The 25,091-nt window shown below is 37.7% G+C and overlaps 1 protein-coding gene across 1 annotated transcript in view; it reads left to right on the top strand.

The window, feature by feature from the left end:
* The first annotated feature begins 2,371 nt into the window (after nt 1–2,371).
* Zyg11b (zyg-11 family member B, cell cycle regulator) overlaps nt 2,372–25,091 on the top strand; it is a 61,372-nt gene continuing 38,652 nt past the window's right edge. Inside the window, exons 1-2 of the mRNA XM_047549983.1 lie at nt 2,372–2,575; nt 19,547–19,712. Of these exons, the coding sequence (XP_047405939.1) occupies nt 2,546–2,575; nt 19,547–19,712 (196 nt within the window). The 5' untranslated portion in view covers nt 2,372–2,545. The remainder of the gene's footprint in view (nt 2,576–19,546; nt 19,713–25,091) is intronic.

Genomic DNA, 25,091 nt, shown 5'->3' with positions numbered 1-25,091 from the left:
AAAAAATCAGCACATTATAGTTTAGCGCATAATATAGAAACTTTTATATCAGTTTGACAGAAAACTTTTTTGAGACTGGTTCTTGCTAAGTTACCCAAGCTGGTCATGAGCTCCTGCCTCAATCTCAATAGTAGCTGGGAATACAAGTGTGTGCCACCAGACAGAAAAATTTTATGTCTATTGGATTTAACAGAAAAAAACAAAAACAAACTAACTTGACCTAGAGTAGTCAAAAATCACAGAGAGAGAAATAGAATGGTGTTGAACTGGGGGCTGAGTGGTACAGCACTTGCCCAGCATGCTTGAGTCCCTGGGTTGGATCCCCAGCACAACACAACACACACACCCCTGAACAGGGGTTGGGAGAGGCGAGAATGGGGAGTTATTGTTTGGTGGGTATAGAATTTCAATTTTGCAAGATGAGTTCTAGGGCTGCACAGTGGTGATGGTGGCATGACAATGTGAATGTACACTTCACTGTACACTTAAAAATGGTTAGGATGGGGCTGGTGTTGTGGCTCAGTGGTAGAGCACTTGCCTGGCACGTGCAAGGCCCTGGGTTCAATCCTTAGTACCACATAAAAATAAATAAAATAAAAGTATTGTGTCCACCAACAACTAAAAAAAAAGAAAAGAAAAAAAAAATGGTTAGGATGGAGCCAGGCCTGTAATCCCAGAGGCTAGGGAGGCTAAGGCAGGAGGATGGCAAGTTCAAGGCCAGCCTTAGCAACTTAGCGAGGCCCTATCTCAAAATTTAAAAAAATAAGTGGACCAGGGATATAACTCTGTGGTAAAGGACCCCGAGTTCAATTCCCAGTACCAAAACAACAACAAAAACAACATGTTTATGATGGTAAAAGAAAAAAAGAGAAAGCTGGAGGTTAGGGATGTAGCTCACAAATAGAGTACATGCTTAACATGTGCAATTGCTTCACATGTGCAATTGCAATGCTCAGAAACACTAAAAACAAAACAAACAATCCCCCAAACCAAAAAACTCACTTTTTATAGTAATTAATTTTTATTGTATTTTACAAAAATACAATAAGTGTGACACTAGGAAAAAAACACCAGGGTTTTCAGCCCCAGTTTCAGAACTGAGAAGGATTGACTTTAGCTAAAAGACAAATAAATACAAGACTGGGGAATGCAGTTCAGTGGAAAAGCACTTGCCTAGTATGAAATTTGATCCACCAGCATTGAGAACAAACAAAAAGATTCAATAAGGAAAGGAAGTTAGAGTTACAGATTGGTTGGAAGTCACCATTGAGTGGTGGAGACTCGCATATTTTCTTTTGCTCCTTTCACTTTTCTCAGTGAATTGGAGGTAAAATCAAAAGTTAAATGAGGATGATCAAGGAAGTGTTGGAGATTTGAAGAAAGAAGGATGTGAAATAGTTACCAAGGAAGGTGGGAAGAGTATGCAACTGGAGAGGTAGTAGTGTAGCTAAACACTAAGGGCGCATTTGAGGATACTGATATCCAAGTTAGGGGAGTCAGTCAACCAGTCAGTATGGTTTTGGGTTTTCCTCACCTCTTGGTTTTGCTTCAGGTTTAGGATTGAAGTTTTGTCAGTACAAAGGAAGAAGAAAAGGACTGGAGAAATGAAAGGGAATACCTGGGCAATAGAGCCTAAGTTATTTAAGGAAGTGAGGATAAGGGTACAGTAAGAATAGTGAAGGGGTAGTAGGATCAATGGACTTGGGGCCTTGGTAGAGCTGAATACTCTTGGTAGAGTTGGGACACTGGAGGGAGTGACGAAGGAAGCCAATTGTGGTGGGAAAGTTAGAGATTATAGGGGTTGGGGATATGGATCAGCGGTAAAGAGTTTACCTAGCATGTGCGAGGCTGTGGGCTTGATTTTGAGCACCCACGGCGTGGGGGCGGGGGAAGTATTGAGATTATAGAGGTTGCAATTATGCAGTTATTGGTAATAGAAGATATGAGCATAAGAATGAGAGGCTAAAGAAGGGTGATCTCTACAGGAGAAAAACCCGAGAGGGCAGAGGGAAAAATCCTCTAAGAGAATGTTGAAATCACCAAGAATGATGACAACAGTAATTCAATGACAGTGAATCAAAAATTAAAATCTTAACGATAGTGAGTGAACCAGGAGCCCACAGGTGACTGAAACGAGCGCTCCAGCCTCCTGCTAAGACGTATGGTTCAAGCCTCTTATAGTTTTGGAAGGGGCTAGGCAGATTTGAGGGGGCGTTGCCCCTTTAAGGGCCTGGACGCCAGGAGCCCAGAGTCCGGCTTGGGGCGGGACCCCGCGGCCGAGTCTGCGCAGGGCCGGCGGAGGCGGGGCCGACTCGGGCCGGTCGGGTCGGCAGGGGCGGGGCCTCGCGGGGGCGGAGTCTGCGCTCGGCTTCGGGCTGCGGCTGCGGCTGAGGCTTGCTGCCCTCCTATCTTCTGAGGGAAGGAGGCCGAGGCCTGGGCCGAGCCCGGAGCCGCCGCTCGCTGGAGCCTCCTGGAGCCTCCGCGCCGGCTCAGCCTGGGGGCCGGCTCGGGCCCGGTCCGCTGCCGCACCCAGGACCGAGGCTGCATGCCCGAGGACCAGGCCGGCGCAGCCATGGTGAGGGAGCGCGGCCTGCCCTAGCCGCAGCCGCCCGCCAGCCTAGCCCCCGCGGGCCTGCCCCTCCCTAGCCTTGGTGTCCCTGGGACGCCCTTCCCTCACCTCACCCCTGGTTGCCTCACCCTCGGCGTCCAGCTCCTCTTTCCCGGTGCTCCCAGTCTACCTGCTGGGGCGAATCTCTTTGGGTGACACCCCCTTAATCTCCCTTCTTTCCGCTGATACCCTTTTGTCACCCCCAGTGACAGCCTCCCTCGCGGTTCTCTTTGCGTCCCCCTCTCTCCTTCAGCCTTCCTTCCTTTCTATTCTACCATTTGGCCTTTTTGTCTCTACCGCGATCTTTACCCCTTCCCCCTTCTTCCTCTCCATTTTTCGCTTCTGCACTTTGCTTTCCCCTCTCACCCCCTTCACCATTTTATCTCCTCTGCCCCCTCCTCCCGTTCGTCCTCTACCATCCACGTTTCCTCTGCCCCTTATCGGATATCCTCGCTCGCTGGCTCGCACAGCTGTCCCCATTTCCTTCTACAGGCTTCAGGGGTCTAAGCAGGAAAAAATTGAAGACGATTGCTTCCCAGGAACTGTCGGGCGGGCAGATAAGGGATTCGTCGGCGCTCTCTCTCTCTCTCTCTCTCTCTCTCTCTCTCTCTCTCTCTCTCTCTCTCTCTCGCAGAAAGAGATTAGAGGTATGAAAGAGAGCTTGGGAGCTTTATTATCTTGTGTCATTGGAAAATGTGAGTGATGGTGTGCTATAGAATGGTGGAGTGAGGGCCAGCATGCATATTGTGACCTTATGAGAGATATGGCCTTTTGACAGAAATAGCTAGAAATGTTTTGAAATTTGCTTTTGAATGTCTTAACTGGAGGTAGAGTTTGTGGAATTTAAAAATATTTGTTTACAAACTTTACCGTTATTATTTACAATAAATGAATTGTGGGCTGGCCACTTGTAAGGGTTCGATCCTCAGCACCGCATAAAAATAAATAAATAAAGGTATTGTGTCCATTTAGAACTAAAAAAAAAAAAAAAAATTGTTCTTGTTTGAAAGTAACTACCAAAGGCATTTGAAGACTGAAAATAGCTTGGCAGTCAGGCTGTGGCAGTCTGATAACTTCTAAAGGGTTCATTTGTTTTGCCCTTTCTTGGGAGAGCCTTTTTTCTTTTTTTCTTTTCTTTTTTTCTTGGCAGATTTTCTTCATGTTTCAAAAGAGGTTGAGACCTCAGTTGGCTTTTCACTGAGTTGGTTATCTGAGGTTTGCTGTACATTTGTTGAAAACATTACTCCATCATATGCAAGCCACATTTTGATCTTTGTGAGAAATAAGACATTCTAGTCAAAACTCAGTTCTGGTAATCATGTTCTCCTTGGTTAGTCAGTTTCTGTTTTCCCTTAATCTGATTTTTAGGAAAATGGTTTACTATTAAGTCATTTAACCTATAAACTTTCCCTAACTAATTGACTGCATTTATAGGTTGTCATTCTCCCTTGTCTGTCTCCATAACTATCACAACCCATCACACTGTCATTGTGTGCTAGCTTGTCTGTCCTTGTGGAATGTGAGTTCCAGCAGCAACTGTGTCTTCCTTATTCCTGTTATTCCCTGTGCCAGGTCAAATAGATACTTGATTGATTCACTTTGTGGTCTCATTTTTCAATTTGACATGAATAGTCTTAAACTAGAAATTGAGGCAACTAGTGGACTCCACAGCAAGAGTGAGTTTTGAGATTCTTAAAAAAAATTTTTTTTTTAAATTTGAAGCCATCCTACCTAAGACATCAGATTGCTAGATTTTTGAAAGTGTGGGTCTTCTCACTGAGAATGAACGTATAAGTACAAAGGGAGAAATTATGAACTGTTCTTTGACTATTTAGGATCCAAAAGTGTCATTTCAGCTAGGCCTGAAAGATGAATAGGATTTATTTATTTGTAGATCATTTTGGAAGGGGAAAGAAACCTTCACTGTGAATACGAAGCAGGATGTATTGGAGGAAGCAGGATTACCTTTATACAGAATGAAAGGATGTAAGAATGAAGCTATGTATTAGGAAATGAGGCTAGAATGATAATGTCTTAGTCTATTCATGCTGCTGTAACAAAATACCATAAAGTGAGTAGCTTGTAAACAACGGAAATTTATTTCTCAGAGTTCTGGAGGCTAGGAAGTCCAAAGTCAAGGCTCTGGCACATTTGGTTTCTGGTGAGGGCTGCTTCCTTTTTAATAGATGGCATCTTCTCCCAGTGTCCTTGCATGGTGAAAGGGGCAGGGCAGTTTTGGGGCTTCTTTTATAAGGGTACCAATCACATTTGTGAAGGCTCTGTCTTGATGATTTAATCACCTCCCAAAGGCCCTACTTCCCAATGCTATCACGTTGGGGGTTAGGTTTTCAACACATGAACTTGGAGAAGGCAGACGTTCAGACCATAGCAGATATATTAGGCATTATTATGTTTTAGACTTTGCATCCAACTAACTTGATTTTTTTCCTTCCTTATTAAAACACATTCATAGAGAGTAACTATACTGGAGAGGTGAAGAGAAGGCAAAATATTAGCTTATTGTGAGTTGAGAATTACTTGTAGAGGCTCCTTTTTTGTTTTTCTTGTACAATGTGTTCATTAGGCACTCAGTAAATAGAGATGAGTGAATGATTATTACAAAGCTTTGCATTTTATATTGTTCAAGTGTTTATTATATTGTGTTTTGAATAGCTGAAAGGTCTAAGGCTGGGGTTCTTAAACTACTTTAAATCAGAAGGTAAAGCCCCTGGATGACTTCTTCCTCCTGCCCACCTCCAGAATTTGGTTTATTGGGTTTGGTTGGAGCAGAACCTGAGAGTCTGCATTTCTGACAAGAATAAGGGTAAAAATAGTCTTTGAACCATGTTTTTAAGAACCACAGGTTTAGGATAATATCTCTTGCTTTTTTATTTATCTAACAGTATTTTTGGAGTATCATTAACTGTATTGGCATTGATGATATCACAGATAATAAAACAAGTGTGATTCCTGATTTTTTATATCTTATTTGTATAGACTAATTTTATTATTTCTTAAAGAATATCCATTTTATTATTTTGAAATTGTATTTATTTTTATTTTTGCAACTTTGGGGATTGAATTCAGGGCCTTGTGCATGCTAGACAAGCTCTGTACCACTGAACTATATCCCCAGCTCCAGTAGATTAATTAATTAATTAATTAATTTGTTTATTTTTTGTGGTGCTGAGGATTGAATCCAGAGCTTTGTGTATCTGAGGCAAGCACTCTAGCAACTGAGCTATATCCCCAATTAATTTTTAAATGTGAAGAGTTTAGTAGTTTTTTAAAGTGCTAAGAAAGAAATTTGGACATCATGGAATGGGATAATCAAGTGTGGCTTCCAACAGGGTCAATCTTTAAAGTGAGAACTGAGGAATTAAATTATTGGAGTTGTGTTATGGAAAGAATAGTTCAGATAAGAAAGGAGCATGTGCAGATGACCCATGGTGGTACTTTTTCTAGTCCCTTAACTGGTATGCCTTGAATTCAATTCAAGTTGTTCAGGGAAACTCTACCTGGCCTGCCTACCCCTCAAAAAAAAACAAAACAAAACCCTGGGTCACACCCTCTCTATCATGTAACTCTTTTTCATAGAATACATATCAATTATATTTTATATTTCTTGCTGTGATTATTTGACTAGAGTCTGTCTCCAAAGCCAGAGTGTATAAAAGTCTTTGATACAATGATAATTTTTGATCAGCTGCTAAGGGTCAGGGGATGTTGCAGAGCTGTGGTTACAGTGGTTAAAAAAAAGATTTGTGGGTTGGGGAAGGGGGTGGAAATAAACAAATCTATTAATATAGAGAAAAAATAAACTAGGAAAAGATATAAAGTGCTGTTTATGTGTGTGTGTATGGCAACTATTTTAGAATGGTTAGGCAGCAACACTAATAGCAAATATATATTCAGCATGACTGTACTGTGAACTGTTTTTCGTGCTTTACATGTTTTGTTAATTCTCGTGGCAACCTATAAGTTAGGTACTAGGTCAGTGAAGGTGAATACTATGTTTGGCTCATTGCATCTTCAGTACCTACATAGTGCAGTGCCTGGTACTTGTAGTAAGTGCTCACTAATTATTTGTTATTAATGTTGTTTTCTCTTTTATTTTTCACTAATTGTTGAATGAATGATTAACTTTGGGGATGATGAGAAGTTCAGGGAGGTCTTGCTGAGAATGGGACAGTCAATTTTTTGTTGTTGTTGTTTGTTTTGTTTGGTACTAAGGATCAAACAAGGGATACTTTATTGCTGAGCTAAATCCCCAGCCATTTTTATTTTTTATTTTGAGACAGGGTCTCACTAAGTTGCTCAGGCTGGCCTTGAACTTGATGGAGATGGCCTTGAATTTGGGATCCTCCCGTCTCAGTCTCCAGAATAGCTGGGATTACGGACTAGTGCCATTACCCACAGCTTGAAGGGGATATTTGAACTGCTGGTTTTAATAGTAAATGAGGTTCTATTGGATAAAAGTTTGGGAAAGAAAGCCATTACTGGGAAAGGGACAAGCTCGAGCATAGAAGAAGCTGAAACAAATGTAGTATGTTTTTTAAATTTAAATTTTTTAAAATGTAGTACTTTTTAAAAATTATTCTTAGACAATATTTTTTTAGATGTTTGTAGACCTTTATTTTTATTCTTTTTTTTTTTTTTAATTTATATGTGCTGTTGAGAATAGAACCCAGTACCTCACACATGCTAGGCAAGTGCTGTACCACTGAGCCACAACCCCAGTCCATTTACTTTGTTTTAATAGTCTATTTTAATAACTATATTAACCATGAGTTATTAAATAGTTTTTAATAGTCTTTTAATAACTATTTTAATAGTCTATTAAAACAAAGTAAAATTCGTGAAGTGCCATATATTTCAGGCATGATGAATCCTAGGAAATATGTGACTCTAGTGTTCAGGGTATGATAGAGATTAGGTGAGCCTAGGGTCAGATTGTGGAGGACCTTGAATCATGGACTACAGAGTTTGGGCTATATTGTAAAGACCCTAAGTACCTTAAAAGCTTTTTTGTGTATGTGTGTGTTAAGGAGTATTATAATCAAGAAGAGATTTTGAACTGGGCATGGTGGAACGTGCCTGTAATCTCAGAGACTCTGGAGACTGAGGCAGGAGGATTGCAAATTCAATGCCAGCCTCAGCAACTTGATGAGGCTCTAAGTAACTTAACGGGACCCTGTCTTGAAATAAATAAAAATTAAAAAAGGGCTAGGGATAAGGCTAAGGCCCCTGGGTTCAGTCCCTGGTACTAAAAAAGAAAAGAAAGGATTTTGAGGATGATTATTTATAAACATGATTTGGAATGGGATAGCTGTTGTACTACTTTAGGCGAAAAGTAAGTTATAGTAGTGATTTAAATTGGAAGAAAGAGTGTAGAAAAATAAAGTACAAAGATTTGGCACACCACTTTTTGGCTAAGTGAATTTTCCATAGAGAGAGACATCACTGTGGAGTTGTAGGAAAAAGTGCAAAATCACTAATAATGTTGCAATTTTGCACAGTGATCTTTAGTTTTCATGAATCTTTGAATACTTATGAAAATTCTAAAATAAGTTTACTATGTGAAAGTCCTTTCCAAACAGGTTTCCCAAAAGTCATGTATTAGGAAATCAACACTTCCTAACTTTATTTATCATTATTATTACTTTTTTGGGGGGTTGCTGATATCATCTTTATTATCTTGTAATGATTGAGTATAGATTATATTAACGATTAATCACCTTGTGAAAAATGCACTGACACACAAACTTTTTTTTTTTTGCTCACACCTATGTATGTAGAAAGCTGGGGGTCAAGCAAAGGGTAGTAATCTGTTTTAACAGTTCTCTCTTACAAGGATTGAATTCCAGGAGCACATCTTTGGCACCTTCTCAATATGCCATATTTGCCTAAGGCTTCAGAATATGGAAAGTATTTAGAGACAGGGAATTTGTGAAGAGTATATATTCCTCTTTATAAGACAAGACATACACAGATAAACCAACAAGAAAAGAATTCCGAGGCAACAATAACCTCTCCTGGGGGTTTGTATCAGGGCTTTCAATTATTTTTTTTCCTTTTTGTACATTTTGTGACATTTTGAACTAAAAAAATGGAGGTTAGTGTTGATATCAGTAAATGCATTCTTTAAACTGGCAAAAGGTTATGCAAATGGAAAAGTAATAAATAAATAGAAATCCCTTCCAAGCTTATGCTTTTGAATGGTAGATCTGAGACATCTCATTGTAATGTGAATCACATTCAAAAGCACAAATGGGGAAATATCCTACAATAAAAAGAAAATCTTCCTTAATTTTCTTCTTGCTTAAAAACATTTATATAATTGTATATAGGGATTAAATGTTTACACTGGTAGTATTCTATATCTCCCTTGACCCTACTTTGGGGCGTGTAGTTTAATTTATTTGCAGACTCAATTTCTAAATTAAACAATAAATCTACATAGGTTGTTGTTTTGCACAGATGATAAATTTTATCCATAGAAGCAATTATATATGAAGACAAAATCACTTCCTATTTCACTAAAATTTACAAACAAGACTCAACTAATTCCTTTTATCTTTTAAAGAGAGAGTAGTTAGAGTTTAGCAGATTATAGAGATAAGTACCATAGAAGAGTAGATATATTCTGTTAGCTCTAGTAATATGGGATCCTGGACAAGCTGCTTTTATGTCTAAAATTTGTGTAAACTAGAACTCTCCTCCATGAAACACGACATTTCATACCATGGACCCTTGTCTCAATTATAAATATTTGCACAGTACTTTAGGGTGCAGGGACCCTTATTTCAATTGTTAATATTTGCACAGTACTTTAGGGTTTATTTTATTTTATTTTTTGTGGGATCAAACCCAGGACCTTATGAATGCTAGGCAGATGCTCACTCTACCCCTGAGTTCTTTCACCAAGACTTTAATATTTTAAAGGCATTTTCACACACATCTATTATTTCTCACTATCCCCCACCCCTTTTTTCTTCTTTTGTGATCCTGGAAATTAAACCCAGGTCCTTGTGCATTCTAGGCAAGCATTTACCCTTGAGCTATATCACCCTCATTTTGTGAGGTAGTCAAAATAGAGGTTTCACATAAGGAAACTGAGAAGTTAATTGATTTTTCTAAGTCACACAGCTAGTAAATAGCAGAGCCAGGACTGACTGCAACCTCAGTGGCTCTTTTCATTATTATCCCTGTGTCTCTTTTTACCATATTATATTTCAAAACTCATGTTTGTAGTTAAGAGGAAAATAATGCTAAAGTAGTTTTGTGAGTCGTTGATTCCTATGAGCTCATCGGCTCAGTGATTACTGATCTGAATTTTTGTTCTGTCTCTTAGAACAGTTTTATTACATGATCTAAGATGGAAGGGTTGGGGATTTATTTACCTTTCTAGTCCTAGATATTTTTTAGATAGAACTCTACCTTTTTGCCCTTTAGCACATAGCTTCTTGACATATTGGCCAAGTCTTGAAGTTATGCATGCAAAAAACTTGTTTTATCTGCTTTTTAGTTTGGTGGTTTTTTTTTTGTTTTTTTTTAAAGAAAAATAACTGGGAATGTAACTCAGTTGTAGAGTGCTTGTCTAGCATGGGAAAAACCTTGGTTTTAATTTTCAACACTTTTCCCCCTTTCCCTCTCCCCCCAAAATATTCATTCCAAATAGATCAGAATATCTTTAAATTTAGAGTCAACATCAAGGGCTGGGGAGATAGCTCAGTCGGTAGAGTGCTTGCCTTGCAAGTACAAGACCCTGGGTTCGATCCCCGCAAAAAAAAAAAAAGAGACAACATCAAGTGTGCTCTGTCCTACTTTCTTGATCTTTTCTGTCTATAAAATGACTATGGTTGGAGAAGTTGAGGGTAAAGGGATTAGATCATACCAAGGGCTATATTAAATGCTTATTTCTGGAAGCCTGACTTGGTTGAATCAATGTTAGAAAATACTATTTAAAAAAAAAAAAAAAGCTAGGCATGATGGTACACATCCGTAATTCCAGCTACTTTGGAGGTTGAGGCAGGAGGATTGCAAGTTTGAAACCAATATCAGCCACTTAGCATGACCCTGTTCCCAAAATAAAAAGGGTTGGGGATATAGCTCAGTGGTAGACCCCGCCTGGGCTCAATCCCCTTTATGGGGGTGGGTGAGGAGAGGGCTGGGGGTACAGATGAGTGGTAAAACACTTGCTGAGCCTGCATGAGGCCCTGGGTTAGATCCACAGCACTGTAAAAACAAAATACACATAAACTAAGAGATATCTTATGGTGTACTGCAGTGAGGAGTCAGAGATGTCTAAGCACCTATGAACTTAAATGACATATGTCTGCCTTTCAGTTCTTTTTTGTAATTTCAGGGCTAGTCTTGGGACTTAATGTTTCTTTTTGGGTTTATAGTCTGTTTTTGTCAGAGCAAATGAGTATTTTAATTACATCTAACAATTTGTACTTGACTGTTAATTTATTCATTCAGTAAACGCTTAGTGCCACTATGTAGTAGGCATTATTTTAGGTTCTCAAACAATATCAGTGAAAAAAGGTGTTTTTCTCACCCATGGAGATTACAGTCTGTAATAATAGTTAACATTTATTGAGCATTTAATATATGCCAGTCACTGTTATAAATGTTTTGCACTTAGAATTTAATTCTGATAACAGTCCTATGATATAACAGGACTGTTATTTTACAGATCATGGAACTGAGGTGCAGGGAAATTAAGTACTTGGCCTAAAGATATATATTTTGTAAATGGTAGAGCTGGCATTTTAATCCAGGCAGCTGGATTCCCAAGTCCACGTTCTTCACAATTATAATTACACAATCCTTTAGAAAGAGGTCAGTAAAAAAATCTGTTTCTCTCATAAAATTATCATTTGTAATCCTTGTAGTCACCTGGTTTCTTGCCCAATATTTAGGAAAATATTCAGGATGCTGGGTGTGGTGATGCATACCTTTTAAGCCCAGTGACTCTGGAGGCTGAGGCAGGATGATTTCAAATTCAAGGCTAACCTGGGCAATTTAGTGAGACCCTGTCTCAGAATAAAAATAAAAATAGGCTGAGGGTGTAGCTGAGTGGTAAAATGTCCCTGGGTTAAATTCCCAATATGTATACATATACAAAATCACTAGGAGGAAAAAAGAAAAAAATTACTCAAGAGGGGCTGGGTAGAGCACTTGCTCAGCATACAAGAGGCCCTGATTTTGGTCCCCAACACCACATAAAACAAAGAAAAAAGGGATGCAAAAAATAAAAATCCATTGTATTCAATTGGAGGACTTGTCAATCTTAGAATGTTTCAATAGGGATGACAGCTGTAGCCTGATTTATATTAACTGAAATTGAGACCGCTACATAAAATGAGGTTTTCTTTTATTTTGTGGTACTGGGGACTCAACCCCAGGACACTCTACCACTGATCTACACCCCTAGTCCTTTTTAATTTTAATTTTTAAAATTTGATCCAAGGTCTTACCAAATTGTCAAGGCTGGCCTTGAACTTGTGATCCTCCTGCCTCAGCCTTCCAAGTTGTTGGAATTATAGGCATGTACCACTGACTAAGAAATGAATTTTGAGACAGACCATCCATTCAGTGATTTACTAATTCATTCAATGAATAATTTATTTGATACATATTATGAGGCTTCAGTTTCCAAGTATAAAAGATAACTGATCTATGAGAATCTCTTTGCTGTTTCATCATATCGGCAGCCGAGGAAGCTCCAGTCTGTAGTAGCAAACACTTTAATAGTACATAGTTGAGTCCCACACCCCACCATCTCCTTGCTTGGTAGAAATGGATGGGCTACTGCTCACAATGTTGAAGTTCTTGTTTCCATGGCTATGGCAGTATACTAACAGAATGTAGCTTTAAAAAATACAGGCCTGGGCATATAGCTCAGTGGTAGAGTACTTGCCTAGTCTGCACAAAGCCCTGAGTTCCCTCCCCAGCACTGCAAAACAAAACTAACCAACCCACCAGCAAAATACATAACTAAGTCATGGGGGAGTGACTGAGAGTGCCTTTTACTGAGAATGTGTAAATGACTAAATACTTCAAAGAAGGAGTGTATAAGAAGGCAGTTTAAAAGGGGGACTGCAGAGGAAGTGTAAAAGAAAGCCAAGAGCTGAGTGTGGTGGTACACACCTGTAATCCCAGTGACTTGGGAGGCTGAAGCAGTCCCAGCAATTTAGCAAGCCCCCGTCTCAAAATAAGAAATAAAAATGGCTGGGAATATGACTTAGGGGGTTGAGTGCCCCTGGGTTAAATTCTCTACCATCTTCCCCTCTGAAAAAGACTTCTGACCTTTCTCTTTCAGTCTAGTAATTTTTCTTTTTTCTTTTCCTTCAAAGCTCTTCTCTGTGGTATCCAAAGTGATAAGAGACAATTTTTAATTGCTTATGTAAATATTTTACTACATTATGACCCAGGTGGTCTAATTTTACAGCATTATGGAACATAATTCTATAACCAAAAGCTATTTTGAAATGCTATGAAGCAGAATATAGAGTTCTCAGATGATACTTTTTTATTTCCTATCAACTTCCCTCACATATCATAGCCACCTCCCCACATTTCTGCTAAAAACTCCCCTAACACTCCTTTTTCCATCACAATCTATGATTATCAGATGGTGAAGGCTCCTGGGGAGTGTAAAATTACATTAGGAAAAGGTCTAAGAGCAGTAGTGAGAAGTTACCTTATGGCCAGTTTAGGGAAGATAAAATTGTGTGATATGTATGTGATTTATACATACCAAAAAAAAAGGTGGGGGGCTGGGGATGCGGCTGAGTAGTTAAGCACCCTTGAGGTCAATCCCTGGTACCCCCCCCAAAAAAAAAAAAAAAAAGAAAGAAAGAAAAGAGAGAAACACATGACGAGTGCAGTTGTACACACCTATGATCACAGAGATTTGGGAGGCTAAGGCAGGAGACTCACAAGTTTGAGGCCAAACTCATTAACTTAGTGAGAGCCTGTCTCAAAATAAAAAATAAAAAGGGCTGGGAATGTAACTCAGTAAAGTGCCCCTGAGTTTAATCCCCAGTACAAAAAAGACAAAACACACAACCACTGCCATTTTTCTTTTGTGCTCTCTTCCTCTATACCACTTCTTTATACCACCCCAAGATAACATTTTTTTAAAATCTTGATTTTCTTTATAGATTTACTGTGTTATTTAATTTAGAAATTAGCTTTCTAATCTTACATTTCAAAGTAAGTTTTTAGGCAGTATTTCCTATTCTGTATAGATGTATATTTGAATCCTATAGCATATAGTTTTTTTTGGTGCGTGTGCGGTGCTGGAATTGAACCCAGGGCCTTGTGCATGCTAGGCAGGCACTCTACCAACTGAGCTATATTCCCAGCCCCTATAGCATATAGTTTTTATTACTGTTTTATTTCATTTTGCAGTATTGAAGATTAAACCCAGGGGCTCTCACCACTGTACTAGACTACATCCTCAAACACCCCCACCCTGTTTTTTAAAAAAATTTAATTTATTCTTTTTTTTTTTTTTTTTTTTTTTTTGTGGTGCTGGGGATTGAACCCAGGTCTTTGTGCATGTGAGGCAAGCACTCTGCCATCTGAGCTATATCCCCAGCGCCACCGCCCCCCCCCTTTTTTTTTTAATTTTGAGACAAGGTTTTGCTAGTTGCCCAGGTTGACCTTAAACTTGTCTTATGCCTTAGCCTTCTGAATCATTGGAATTACAGGTGTGGGCCACTACACTATTATTAAATCTTCTATGTTCTGAAAATAGTGCCAATTTACACTCTGACCAGCAATATTTGAGAGTGCTAATCTGGGTAAGCTTTATTTGAATAGTTCAGAATTACCAGGATTACATCATGTTCTAGAAAATACCACGTTAACCAAAAAAAAAAAAAAAAAAAAAAAGTACTGTATTGTTCTCTCATGCTAGAATTATTGCTCCTGTTGCCACAGCCACAGGATATCTTTTCAACTATTTCTCAGGGACCCTTGTTACTTTGCTTGTTATACTTGAGGTAGTTAACTGTAAAGCTAAATTACCTTTTTTAGTCACTCCAGGAATTATCTTTTCATAGGACCAAGCTGTACCATTTCTTTACTTACCAGAGTAAATTTTGTCAGTGAAATCATGGAAGTAGTAATTGTTATTTTTTGTTTGAACAGCTTCAGATTATGAAAGTCGCAAAAGTAATAAAATAATTCTCATCTAGCATTTACCCAGATTCCCAAATGCTAACATTTTACTGTATGCTTTAACATACCTATTTCTTTTTACACACATCTTTATTGTTTTCCCTGGATAACTGCTATTTTAAATCTTGGATGTAGTTTTTGTCTCACCTTATTCCTCCATCCTTTTCCTTCTTCCATTGAGGGAGCCTTATGGGTAAGAAAAGGGATATTGCTATTTGGAATTAAAGACCTTGGATTAAGTCCTAATTCTATCACATTCCAAGTAGATAAACTTGGGTGCATTATTCTTTTTTTGAGTTCCAGTTTTCTTCATGTACAAAATGATGTCTGATCCTTGTGTGTGGGAGCATACCTGTGATCCCAGCGACTTAGGAGGCTGAGGCAGAGAAGGATTGAGAGTTTGAAGCCAGCCTCAGCAATTTAGTGAGGACCTAAGCAAATTAGTGAGGGCCTTTCTCAAAATAAAAAATAAAAAGGTCTGGGAATATAGGTCAGTGGTAAAGTACCCCTGGTTCAATTACCAGTACCAAAAAAAAAAAAGTGTCTTGTTGGGCATGGTGTTGCACACCTATAGTCTCAGCTACTTGGGAAGTTGAGGCAAAGATGGCAAGTTTGAGGGCAACTTGGGCAGCTTAGCAAGGCTTTTTCTTAAAAAAAAAAAAAAAAAAAAGGTGTGGGGCTGAGGATGTTTTTCAGTGGTCCATGTACGGGTTATATGGATAAGCTTTCATTTTGGGTTTATGCCTAGGAGTAGAATTGCTGGGTCATATGGTAACTCTATGCTTAACTTTTTGTTTCTGAGAACTGCCAAACTTTTGGAAAAATAGTTGCAACATTTTGCATTTTCAATGTTCTTGTATGAGGTTTCCAATTTCTCCATATCCTGGTCAACACTGGTTATTGGCCATATTTTTATTATAGCCATTCTAGTGGGTGTGAAGTGATATTTCATGTGAAGAGATTTTGATTTTCATTTTCCTGATGACTAAAGATGTTAAGCATTTTTCATTGATCATTTGTAATTTTTATTTATTTTTGTGAGATAGGATCTTACTAAGTTGCTTAGATCTTTGCTAAGCTATTGAGACTATCTTTGAACTTGTGCTTCTTTTACCTCAGACTCCCCAGTTGCTGGGGTTACAGGCATGCACCACTGTACTGGTGGTCATGTGATGTTATTTTTTTATTTTTATTTATTTTTATTTATTTATTTTTTTGATATTAGGAATTGAACTCAGGGACACTCAACCAGTGAGCCACACCCCCAACCCTGTTTTGTACTTTATTTATAGACAGGGGTCTCACTGAGTTACTTAGCTTTTGCTGAGGCTGTCTTTGAACTCACAATCCTCCTCCCTCAGCCTTCTGAGCCACTGGGATTATAGGTGTGTGCCACTGCACCTGGCACCGGTGCTCATTTGTAATTCTTTGGAGTAATGTCTACTTAAGCCTAGTTTTAATTAGATTGTCTTTAGGTTACTGAGTTATAAGATTTCTTTATGTAATTTAGATAGAAATCCCTTATTAGATAAGTGATTTACACCTATTTTCTTCCATTCTGTGGGTTGTCTTTTTATCCCTGCCCTCCCCCCTCCAGTGCTGGGGATTGAACCTAGCCCTTGCACATGGTAGGCAAGCATTCTACCACTGAGCTACATGCCCAGCCCTCTTTTTTCTTTCTTTATGGTGTTCCTTAAAGCACGGAAGTTTTTAATTTTGATAAAGTCCAATATATCTATTTTTTCCTTTGTTTGTATTTGCATTTGGTGTCATGTCTAATAAACCTTTTACTATTCTAAGTCAGTTAAGTTTTGTATCTGTGTTTTCTTTTATGAGTTTAATAGTATTAGCTCTTGCCTTTAGGCATTTGCTCTATTATGAGGTAATTTATGTATATGGTGTGAGATAGGGACTTCATCTTCATTATTTTGCATGGGTGTCCAGTTGTCCCAGGACCATTTATTGAAAAGCCTATTCTTTAGCTCATTGAAATGTCTGGGTACCTTTTTGATAATCATTTGACTCTAACTGTAGGAGTTTCTGGACTTTTAATTCTATTCCATTGATCTTTGTGTCTGTCTTTATGCTAGTGTCAAACTGTTTGGTCAATGTAGTTTTTTAATTAATTAATTAATTAATTAATTTTATTTATTTTTATTTTTTGGTGCTGGGGATTGAACCCAGGGCCTTTTGTGCATGTGAGGTAAGCACTCTACAAACTGAGCTATATCCCCAGCCCCTATTTTATTTTTTTAATGTAATTTTGTAGTAGGTTTTGAGAATGGCAAGTGTGAGGCCTCCAATTTTTTTCTTCCTTTCCCAAATTGTTTTGTCTTTTCTAGGTCTCTTTCATTTCTGTTTCCATTTTAGTATCAATTTGTCAATTTCTGCCAAAAAAGGGGAGGGATTGTGATAGAAATTGTATTGAATGCATAAATCAACTTAACAATATTAAGTCTTCTAATCCATAAATCTTGAATGCTGGGCTGGGGAGATAGCTCAGTTGGTAGAGTGCTCACCTCGCAAGCACTAGGCCCTGGGTTTGATCCCCAGCACCACAAAAAAAAAAAAAAAAAATCTTGAATGCTTTTCATTTTTTAGGTCTTCTTTAATTTAGTTTTTCACTTTTATTACATTTACTCCTAAATATTTTGTTTGATGTAATTGTAAATGAATTATTTCCTTAATTTCATTGTAAGATTGTTTATTGTAAATCGTAATTATATACAAATGCAATAGAATTTGTTGTTGTTTTAAATTGTAACCTGTGACCTTGTGAACTTTTTTTTTTTTTCTGGTAGCTTTTTAAAAATTCATTAGGATTTTTGTTATCTGGACTATGTCACCTGCAAATAAAGATAGCTTTACTTTTTCCTTTTTAATTTGTATGCCTTTTATTTCCTTTTCTTGCCTACTTTGAACCTTCAGTAACCTGTTTAATGAAGGGGTGAAGATAGACATCTTTGTTTTGTTCCTGATTTGGGGGGTAAAACCTTAAGATTTTCATCATTATGATATTAACTGGGTTTTTTTGTTTTGTTTATTTTTGTTTTTGGTACTGGGAATTGAACCCCTGGGTGCTTTAACAATTGAGTTGCATTCCCAGTCCTTTTTTATTTTGAGACAGGATCTTGCTAAGATGTTGAGGGTTTCACTAAATTGCTGAGACAGGTCTTGAACTTGTGATCCTAGTGCCTCATTCTCCTGGAGTTGCTGGGATTATAGGTGTGCCCCACCCTACCCAGTTTTACTGTTTTTTTTTTTTTTTTTTTTTTTGTAGATTGAGGAAGTGCAATAAGCTATTTTTTATACCTTGCTTTGTATTATGAGTATTTTTTATGTGATTAATACAGTATATCTTTGAAATACGATTTTTAATGGCCATACATTAATCAGCCATTAAAATGTCACATGTGCAATATGGAGAGTTTAAGAGTTGTACTCCTGCTATGTGTGGTGGCGCACACCTGTAATCTCAGCAGTTTGGGAGGCTGAGGCAGGAATATCATAAGTTCAAAGTCACCTCGGCAACTTGGTGAAAAACCTGTGTCAAAATAAAACATAACAAGGACTGGGGATGTGGCTCAGTGGTTAAGCACCTCTGGGTTCAATCCCTGGTACAAAAAAAAAAGTTCTACTCCTAAGTCAACTTTTTTGAAGCCACACTATGTCATTTACTATGTGTGTAATGCTGAGAAAGATGTTACGTTTCTGAACATGTTTTTAGTTGTATAAAAATGAAGATAATACTTGACTACTTTGCAAAATAAGGGTGAGGAACAAGTGAAATAATGTAAATTCTTATAAAATGCTTAGCACAGTCATACAGAAAGCACTTACTAGATGGTTAAATATAATTACATTTTAACCATATTATTATTGCTGGGAACATTTATAGTGTTATTGCTGCAGTTAAAGTCCTTACACTTAGGCTGAAGGTGTAGCACAGTGGTAGAGCACTTGACTAGTAAGTATGAGGCCCTAAGTTTGATTCTACGCAAAATCCATTCCCATTCAGTCTTGGCTACTTTATTCCTCACTGGAATAACTGAGTTAAATTTTTCCTTTTTTTGAGATTATTAACACTAATGAGATTCTTTTGTCCAAATGAATTTGTCATATTTGAACCATCAGGTTAGATTGGAAATTTTGTGGGAGTTTTAAGTTGAAAAGTAAGTTAGATTTTGGAAGAACTCAAGATATCAGTCTAACAATGTTAGGCATTTTGTCTTCAGGCCCTTGAGAGTTCATTGAAAGTTTGAGTGGTGGGGAATCATGAGTGATAGTTTAGGTAGATTAATCTGTTATGCCTCTTTACTGATCACCCCTAATTTGTTAGAACTCTTAAACAGTGCATACATAGTACCCAGGGTGCCCTCTGTTGTAGTATTGGAGATGGCATATACATGTTTGTTTCAGTGTTTCTCTTTTGATCTGAGATCATGGGTCACACATTGTATTCTGAACCCAGGGGGCTTAACCATTTTTTTGTTTTGAGCTGGTCTCACTAAATTGCGGAGACTGGCTTGGAACTTGAGATCTTCCTGCCTCAGCCTCCCAAGCAGCTGGGATAACAGGTGTGCAGTCACTGCTCTTCCATACACATTGTATTCCTACTGCCTAACACAGTATCTATTGCCTATGGCTTATTGAATGAGTAAATCAATTTTTCATTCTGGGCTTTTCTGGAAACTAACTTGTTCACTTTTGTGTTCCCTCTGTTTCTTCCTGGGCTCTAAGGAGGAGGCCTCTCCCTATTCCTTACTTGATATCTGCTTGAGTTTCCTGACCACACACCTTGAGAAGTTCTGTTCAGCAAGACAAGATGGAACATTGTGTCTGCAGGAACCTGGAGTATTTCCACAGGAGGTGGCTGATCGACTGCTTCAGACCATGGCATTTCACGGTAAAAAAATAAAAACAGAGGGGAATCAAAAATTATGTGCTGATAATTGGAATTGGATTTTGAAATATTATTGTTGCCATTAAATTATTTTCTTAGAAATAACAGAAGTCTGGATAAGCCTGGTTCTAGAAAAAGGAATTCATTTATTTTTACCTGTCCTGCCTCTTAACTGTGTAATTTAGCATAACATTTTTCTTTTCTAATTTTGGCACGTGGCTTGTTTTTGTGTGTGTGTGTGTGTGTTTGCTATTGTGTTGAGAAGCCATTCTTAGATCTGAAATAACTTCTCTAATTATACAATGTCCATTTATAAGTCTGCAGGAATAAAATACCTTACATCTTAATTTGACTGGGAGAGAGTCAGTTGTGTTATGGAAAAAATAATTTCTGTTTTTGACTTTTAAAATGGAAAATTGACCAGGCACAGTGGCTCAGGCCTATAATCCCAATGACTCAAGGGGCTGAAGCAGAAAGATCACAAATTAAAGGCCAGCCTCCATCATTTAAAGACACCCTGTATCAACAAACAAACAAACAAACAAATGGGATGTGGATGTAGCACAGCAGTACCAAAAAAAAAAAAAGAGTTCCGAATTATTTAACCTTTTTGTAAAAATTATATCCGTTATGAAACAATCCAATGTGGATGCTACTGAGAATATGTTAAAAAAAAAAAATCTTGCCATTTCAGGTCAGAATGTTAAAATGTTGTTTCATAATTTTTCTTCAGTTGTGAAATTTTTCATAAAATAGAGAAAACAATCATACTATGAATGCTATTAAAACTGGTAATACCCCTGGGCCTGGTGGCCCCGCTACTTAGAAGGCTAAGACAGGAAGATCACAAGTTCATGATTAGTCTGGGTAACTTAGACTGAGTCTCAAAGTAAAATAAAATTTAAAAAAGGGGTAGAGATATAGCTCCGTGATACAGCACTTGCCTGTCATATGCACGGTTCTAGGTTCAATTCCCAATACTGAAAGCTTAATTTTTTTGGTAACACCATGCATTTTTTAATAACATTTTGATTTTAGAAGGTACTAACCTTCTTTTTTGTGGGGAGGTGGGGGTGTGCTGGGGATTGAATTTGGGACACTCGACCACTGAGCCAGATCCCCAGCCCAATTTTGTATTTTATGTAGAGACAGGGTCTCACTGAGTTGCTTAGAGCCTCACTTTTGCTGAGGCTTACTTTGAACTCGTGATCCTCCTGCCTTAGCCTCCCTAGCCGCTGGATTTACAGGCATGTTAGCATATACTCTTAAATTTTTTTATTTGTTGGGTACAGTGGCACACAACTGTAATCCCAGCAACTCGGGAGGCTGAAGCAGGAGATTTACAAATTTGAGGCTAGCCTCAGCAATCTAGCAAAATCCTTTCTCAAAGTAAAAAAAAAAAAAAAAAAGTTGGGGATATAGCTCAGTGGTAGGGCGTCTCTGGGTTCAATCCCCAGTAACAAAGAAAAGCAAAATAAACAAAAAAAAATTTTAATTTACCCATTTATGAGTTGATTATACTGGTAGCAGTCTTTATTAAAATAACTCTGATACTAAAGGATTTTGTTTATTGGGATCTATGGTTCTGTTGTCATAGTTTTTACTTACCTGTATCACTACCTCTCTTCCTTCCCTCTGATAATCTTCCTCTACTCTGCTGGTCTCCTTTCTATTATTATTTTTGTCATTATTATTAGTTCAATGAGTACATTGTGTGTGTGTGTGTGTGTGTGTATATATATATATATATATATATATATATATATATACTCACATATGTGTGTGTAGATTTATAGTGGTATAGTCATACATGGACATAGCATTTGGTAGATTTTGTTCCACAGTACTTCTCTATGCCCTTCCCTCAACCCTCTTCAATTCTCTTCCTATACTCTGTTGGACTCCCCGAGCATATTGATTCTTAAATATACAAAATCTAACTTTGATTCTCTGACCACAGCAAATTAAGAACTGCAAATCTGATTGTTCACTTAAATGCCTTCTTGTTATGGGACAGAGTTGAGTAATTGTATCAGAAACAATTTAGCCCACAAAGCCTGTGCTCTCTCTGGAGTCGTAATTCACTTGTTAATTTGGGAGATAGTCCTTTCTTAGATCTTCTGGGCCTTCACAGGCAGTTTGTTGGCCTGATCTAAAAGAACAGCACATAGAGTGAAAGTTTGACTATTATGGTTCCATTATACAAATAGTTTATTGATAAAGCATGTCACTCATTATTTGGTCCAAGATATGTACAAGGGATTGTGCTGCTTACCACAGAAGTTATGAGAGTATGAAAGGTGTGTCTCCTGCTGTCAGGACTGACTGACCTCAGAGCATCTTGATTCCATACGAATACAAAGTTGATATTAAAGCAACTCAGAGCAGATTGCTACTGATTTTAGGACTTTAAAGTTTCCAACTTTATGGAGATTTCAGTGATTATTAAAGTAGGTTATGTGATATTCTAGTGTACCCTCAAATGTAAATATTTTAGAATCCTAAAACATTAACATTAATTATAGATATGAAACTGTCTCCAAATTAATTAAAATTTATCATGTTATTTGCGTTATAGAACAAAAAAAAAAAAAAAAGAACTGCAAATCTGAAGGAGACAGGCTGCCAACCATTAACATAAGTGGTTACTAAGACATCAAAGTATGATTTAGCAATAATTTTTGGTCATAGGAAAAGCTAAATGAGTCTTCATTGTGCTGATTTTTGAAAGAAGGCAAAGGTAGGCTGGGTGAAGTGGCACATGCTTATAATTTCAGTGATTTGGGAGTCTGAGGTAGTAGAATTCCAAGTTCAAGGGTTTAATCCCCTGTATCACCAAAAACAAACAAACAAAATCTCAAAAAACCCACAAAGATATTTAGAAAGATTTCCTTGAAATATAATTAATAGCATTTATGTAGTGCTTTAAGTTTCAAGTTTTTATGTGCATTGTATTTATGTAAATTTTCATAGCAATCCCTGTGAGGGAAATATTATTATTCATATTTTACAGATAAGGAATTGTCCAGTATCAAATAGATGTTGGAACTCTGGTTCAAACTTAGGACTGGTTTCTAGATCTCATGTTTTTGGTTTGCGTGTGTGCGTGTGGTGTGTGTGTGTGTGTGTGTGTGTGTGTGTGTGTGTGAGATAGGGTTTGAACCCAGGGCTTCATGCATGCCAGGCAGGTGCTCTACCATTGAACCACATCCCCAGCCCTTCATGCTTTCTTTTTTTATTTTTCTTTTTAAAAATTTTTTGCTCTTCTTTTTGTTTTTAATTTATTTATTTTGATTCATTGTAAACAAATGGGGTACAACTTGTTTCTCTGGTTATACATGAAGTAGAGGCGTACCATTTGTATAATCTTACATTTACATAGGTCAAAGATGTTTGACTCATTCTGTTATCCTTTGCTCTTTTAAGTCTGTTACTTTTGAGTGTACCCTTAAACTTAGTAGAAAAATTCATTTAATATAGACTGACCCAAAGAGGGTGAGTACTCATTTGTACCGTATCAAAATTTGAGGGTAGCTCAGTGGTAGAGCTAATATGTGAGGCCTGAATTCGATCCCCAGCACTGCAAAAACAACAATAACAAAAACAAATTTTGAATAAGTCACTGTGATAATTAGTGTAAGACTAAAATCAATCTTTTTGCTCCTTCCCCACCCCCTGCTTTATTTTATTCACAACTAAGAAGCTATTAAGATATTAACAATCCTTCTCAGGATTTGGGGGACACTGAAGAGGGGGGACCCTGATCTTTTATTTTCCATTAACCACCTCTCTTTCACTCCAAGCACAACTCCAACTACATCTCAACCGTTCCCCTCTTGAATATTTTATAATCAAGACTATAGTTATTTGAAGTACTTCTCAGACCTTTCATTAGATTGTTGCTCATTTTGTGAATAGTTGCCCCAGTTCTTAATTACATAGCTTATAACAGCCTATGTATTTGAATAGAAAGATTGTTAGTTATAATCCTAAAATCAATCTTAATTAACTGAAGAGTTCTGAAGTTTCAGCTGTATGAAATGAAACTAACATTTAAAAGATGTGTACATTTAGGGCTGGGGACATACCTTAGTAGCAGAGTGCTTACCTAGTGTATACAAAGCCATGGGTTTAATACCCAGCATTGCAAAGAAAAGATAAAATATTTGTACATTTATTTTGTAAATAATTAAGAAAAACATTGATTTTAATACAAGGTCTATTTCCATTTTGGTTTTTACAAAAGTTATTTTTTTTTCTTTTTTCTTTTTGGTTTTAAGGACTGAACCCAGGGGCACTTTACCACTGAGCTACATCTCCAACCCTTTTTTTATTTTATTGTATTTTTTTTTAGCTGTAGATGGACACAGAATTTTATTTATTCATTTTTATGTGGTGCTGAGAATCGAACCCAGTGCCTCACCCATGCTAGGCAGATGCTCTACCACTGAGCCACAACCCAAACCCCCTCAACCCTTTTTATTTTTTATTTTGAGATAATGTCTTGCTAAGTTGCTTAGGGTCTCTGTAAGTTGCTGAGGCTGGCTTTGAACTTGTGATCCACCTGCCTCACCTTCCTAAGTAGCTGGGATTACAGGTGTGTGTGCCATTGTGCCCAGCTCATTTTTACATTTTTGAGTTCTAGAATTTCCATTTGTTTTTTTTTTTTTTTTACATCTTAAGTTTATTTGTTGAAGCTTTTTTTCTTTTTCTTTTTTTCCCCCCTGGGTAGCAGAGATTGAACTCAGGGGTACTCAACCACTGAGCCACATGCCCAACCCAATTTTGTATTTTATTTAAAGGCTGGTTCTTACAGAGTTGCTTAGCGCCTCACTGTTGCTGAGACTGGCTTTGAACTCACAATCCTCCTGTCTCAGGCTCCTGAGCTACTGGGATTACAGGCATGCGCCACTGTGCCTGCCTCCTTGTCAAAGCTTTCTAATTTTCATTTGTTTCAAGAGTATTTGTAATTGCTCACTTTTAAAATGTAATTGCATTTTTTATGATGAGTTCTTTAAAATCTTCACCAAATAATTTTAACGTTTCTGTTATCTCAGTATGGTGTCTGTTGATCATCTTTTCAGATTGAGATTGTACTGGTTTTTTTATATGTTGAGTGATTTTTTAAATTTAAATCTTAGCATTTTGGGTATTATGTTTTAGTTTGTGTCTCTGACAGTGGGAAGTCAGGAGCACTGCCTCATTACCCCTAGATTGGGGTGGGTGTTCTGCTTCCCTTGTTTCTGTTGATACCCAAGGTGGGGAGCCCCTCATTACTGCTGTGTAATTGGAATTATGATTGCTCACTAGGACTATACTGGTACCCTGCTACCTGAGAAGGATATGAGTACCCCATTTCTGCTTCCCATTTGGCCTTTAGAC

Source organism: Sciurus carolinensis, chromosome 1 (genome assembly GCF_902686445.1).
Source record: "Sciurus carolinensis chromosome 1, mSciCar1.2, whole genome shotgun sequence".
Taxonomy (NCBI): Eukaryota; Metazoa; Chordata; class Mammalia; order Rodentia; family Sciuridae; genus Sciurus; species Sciurus carolinensis.
This window is presented reverse-complemented; position numbering and strand designations above follow the sequence as displayed.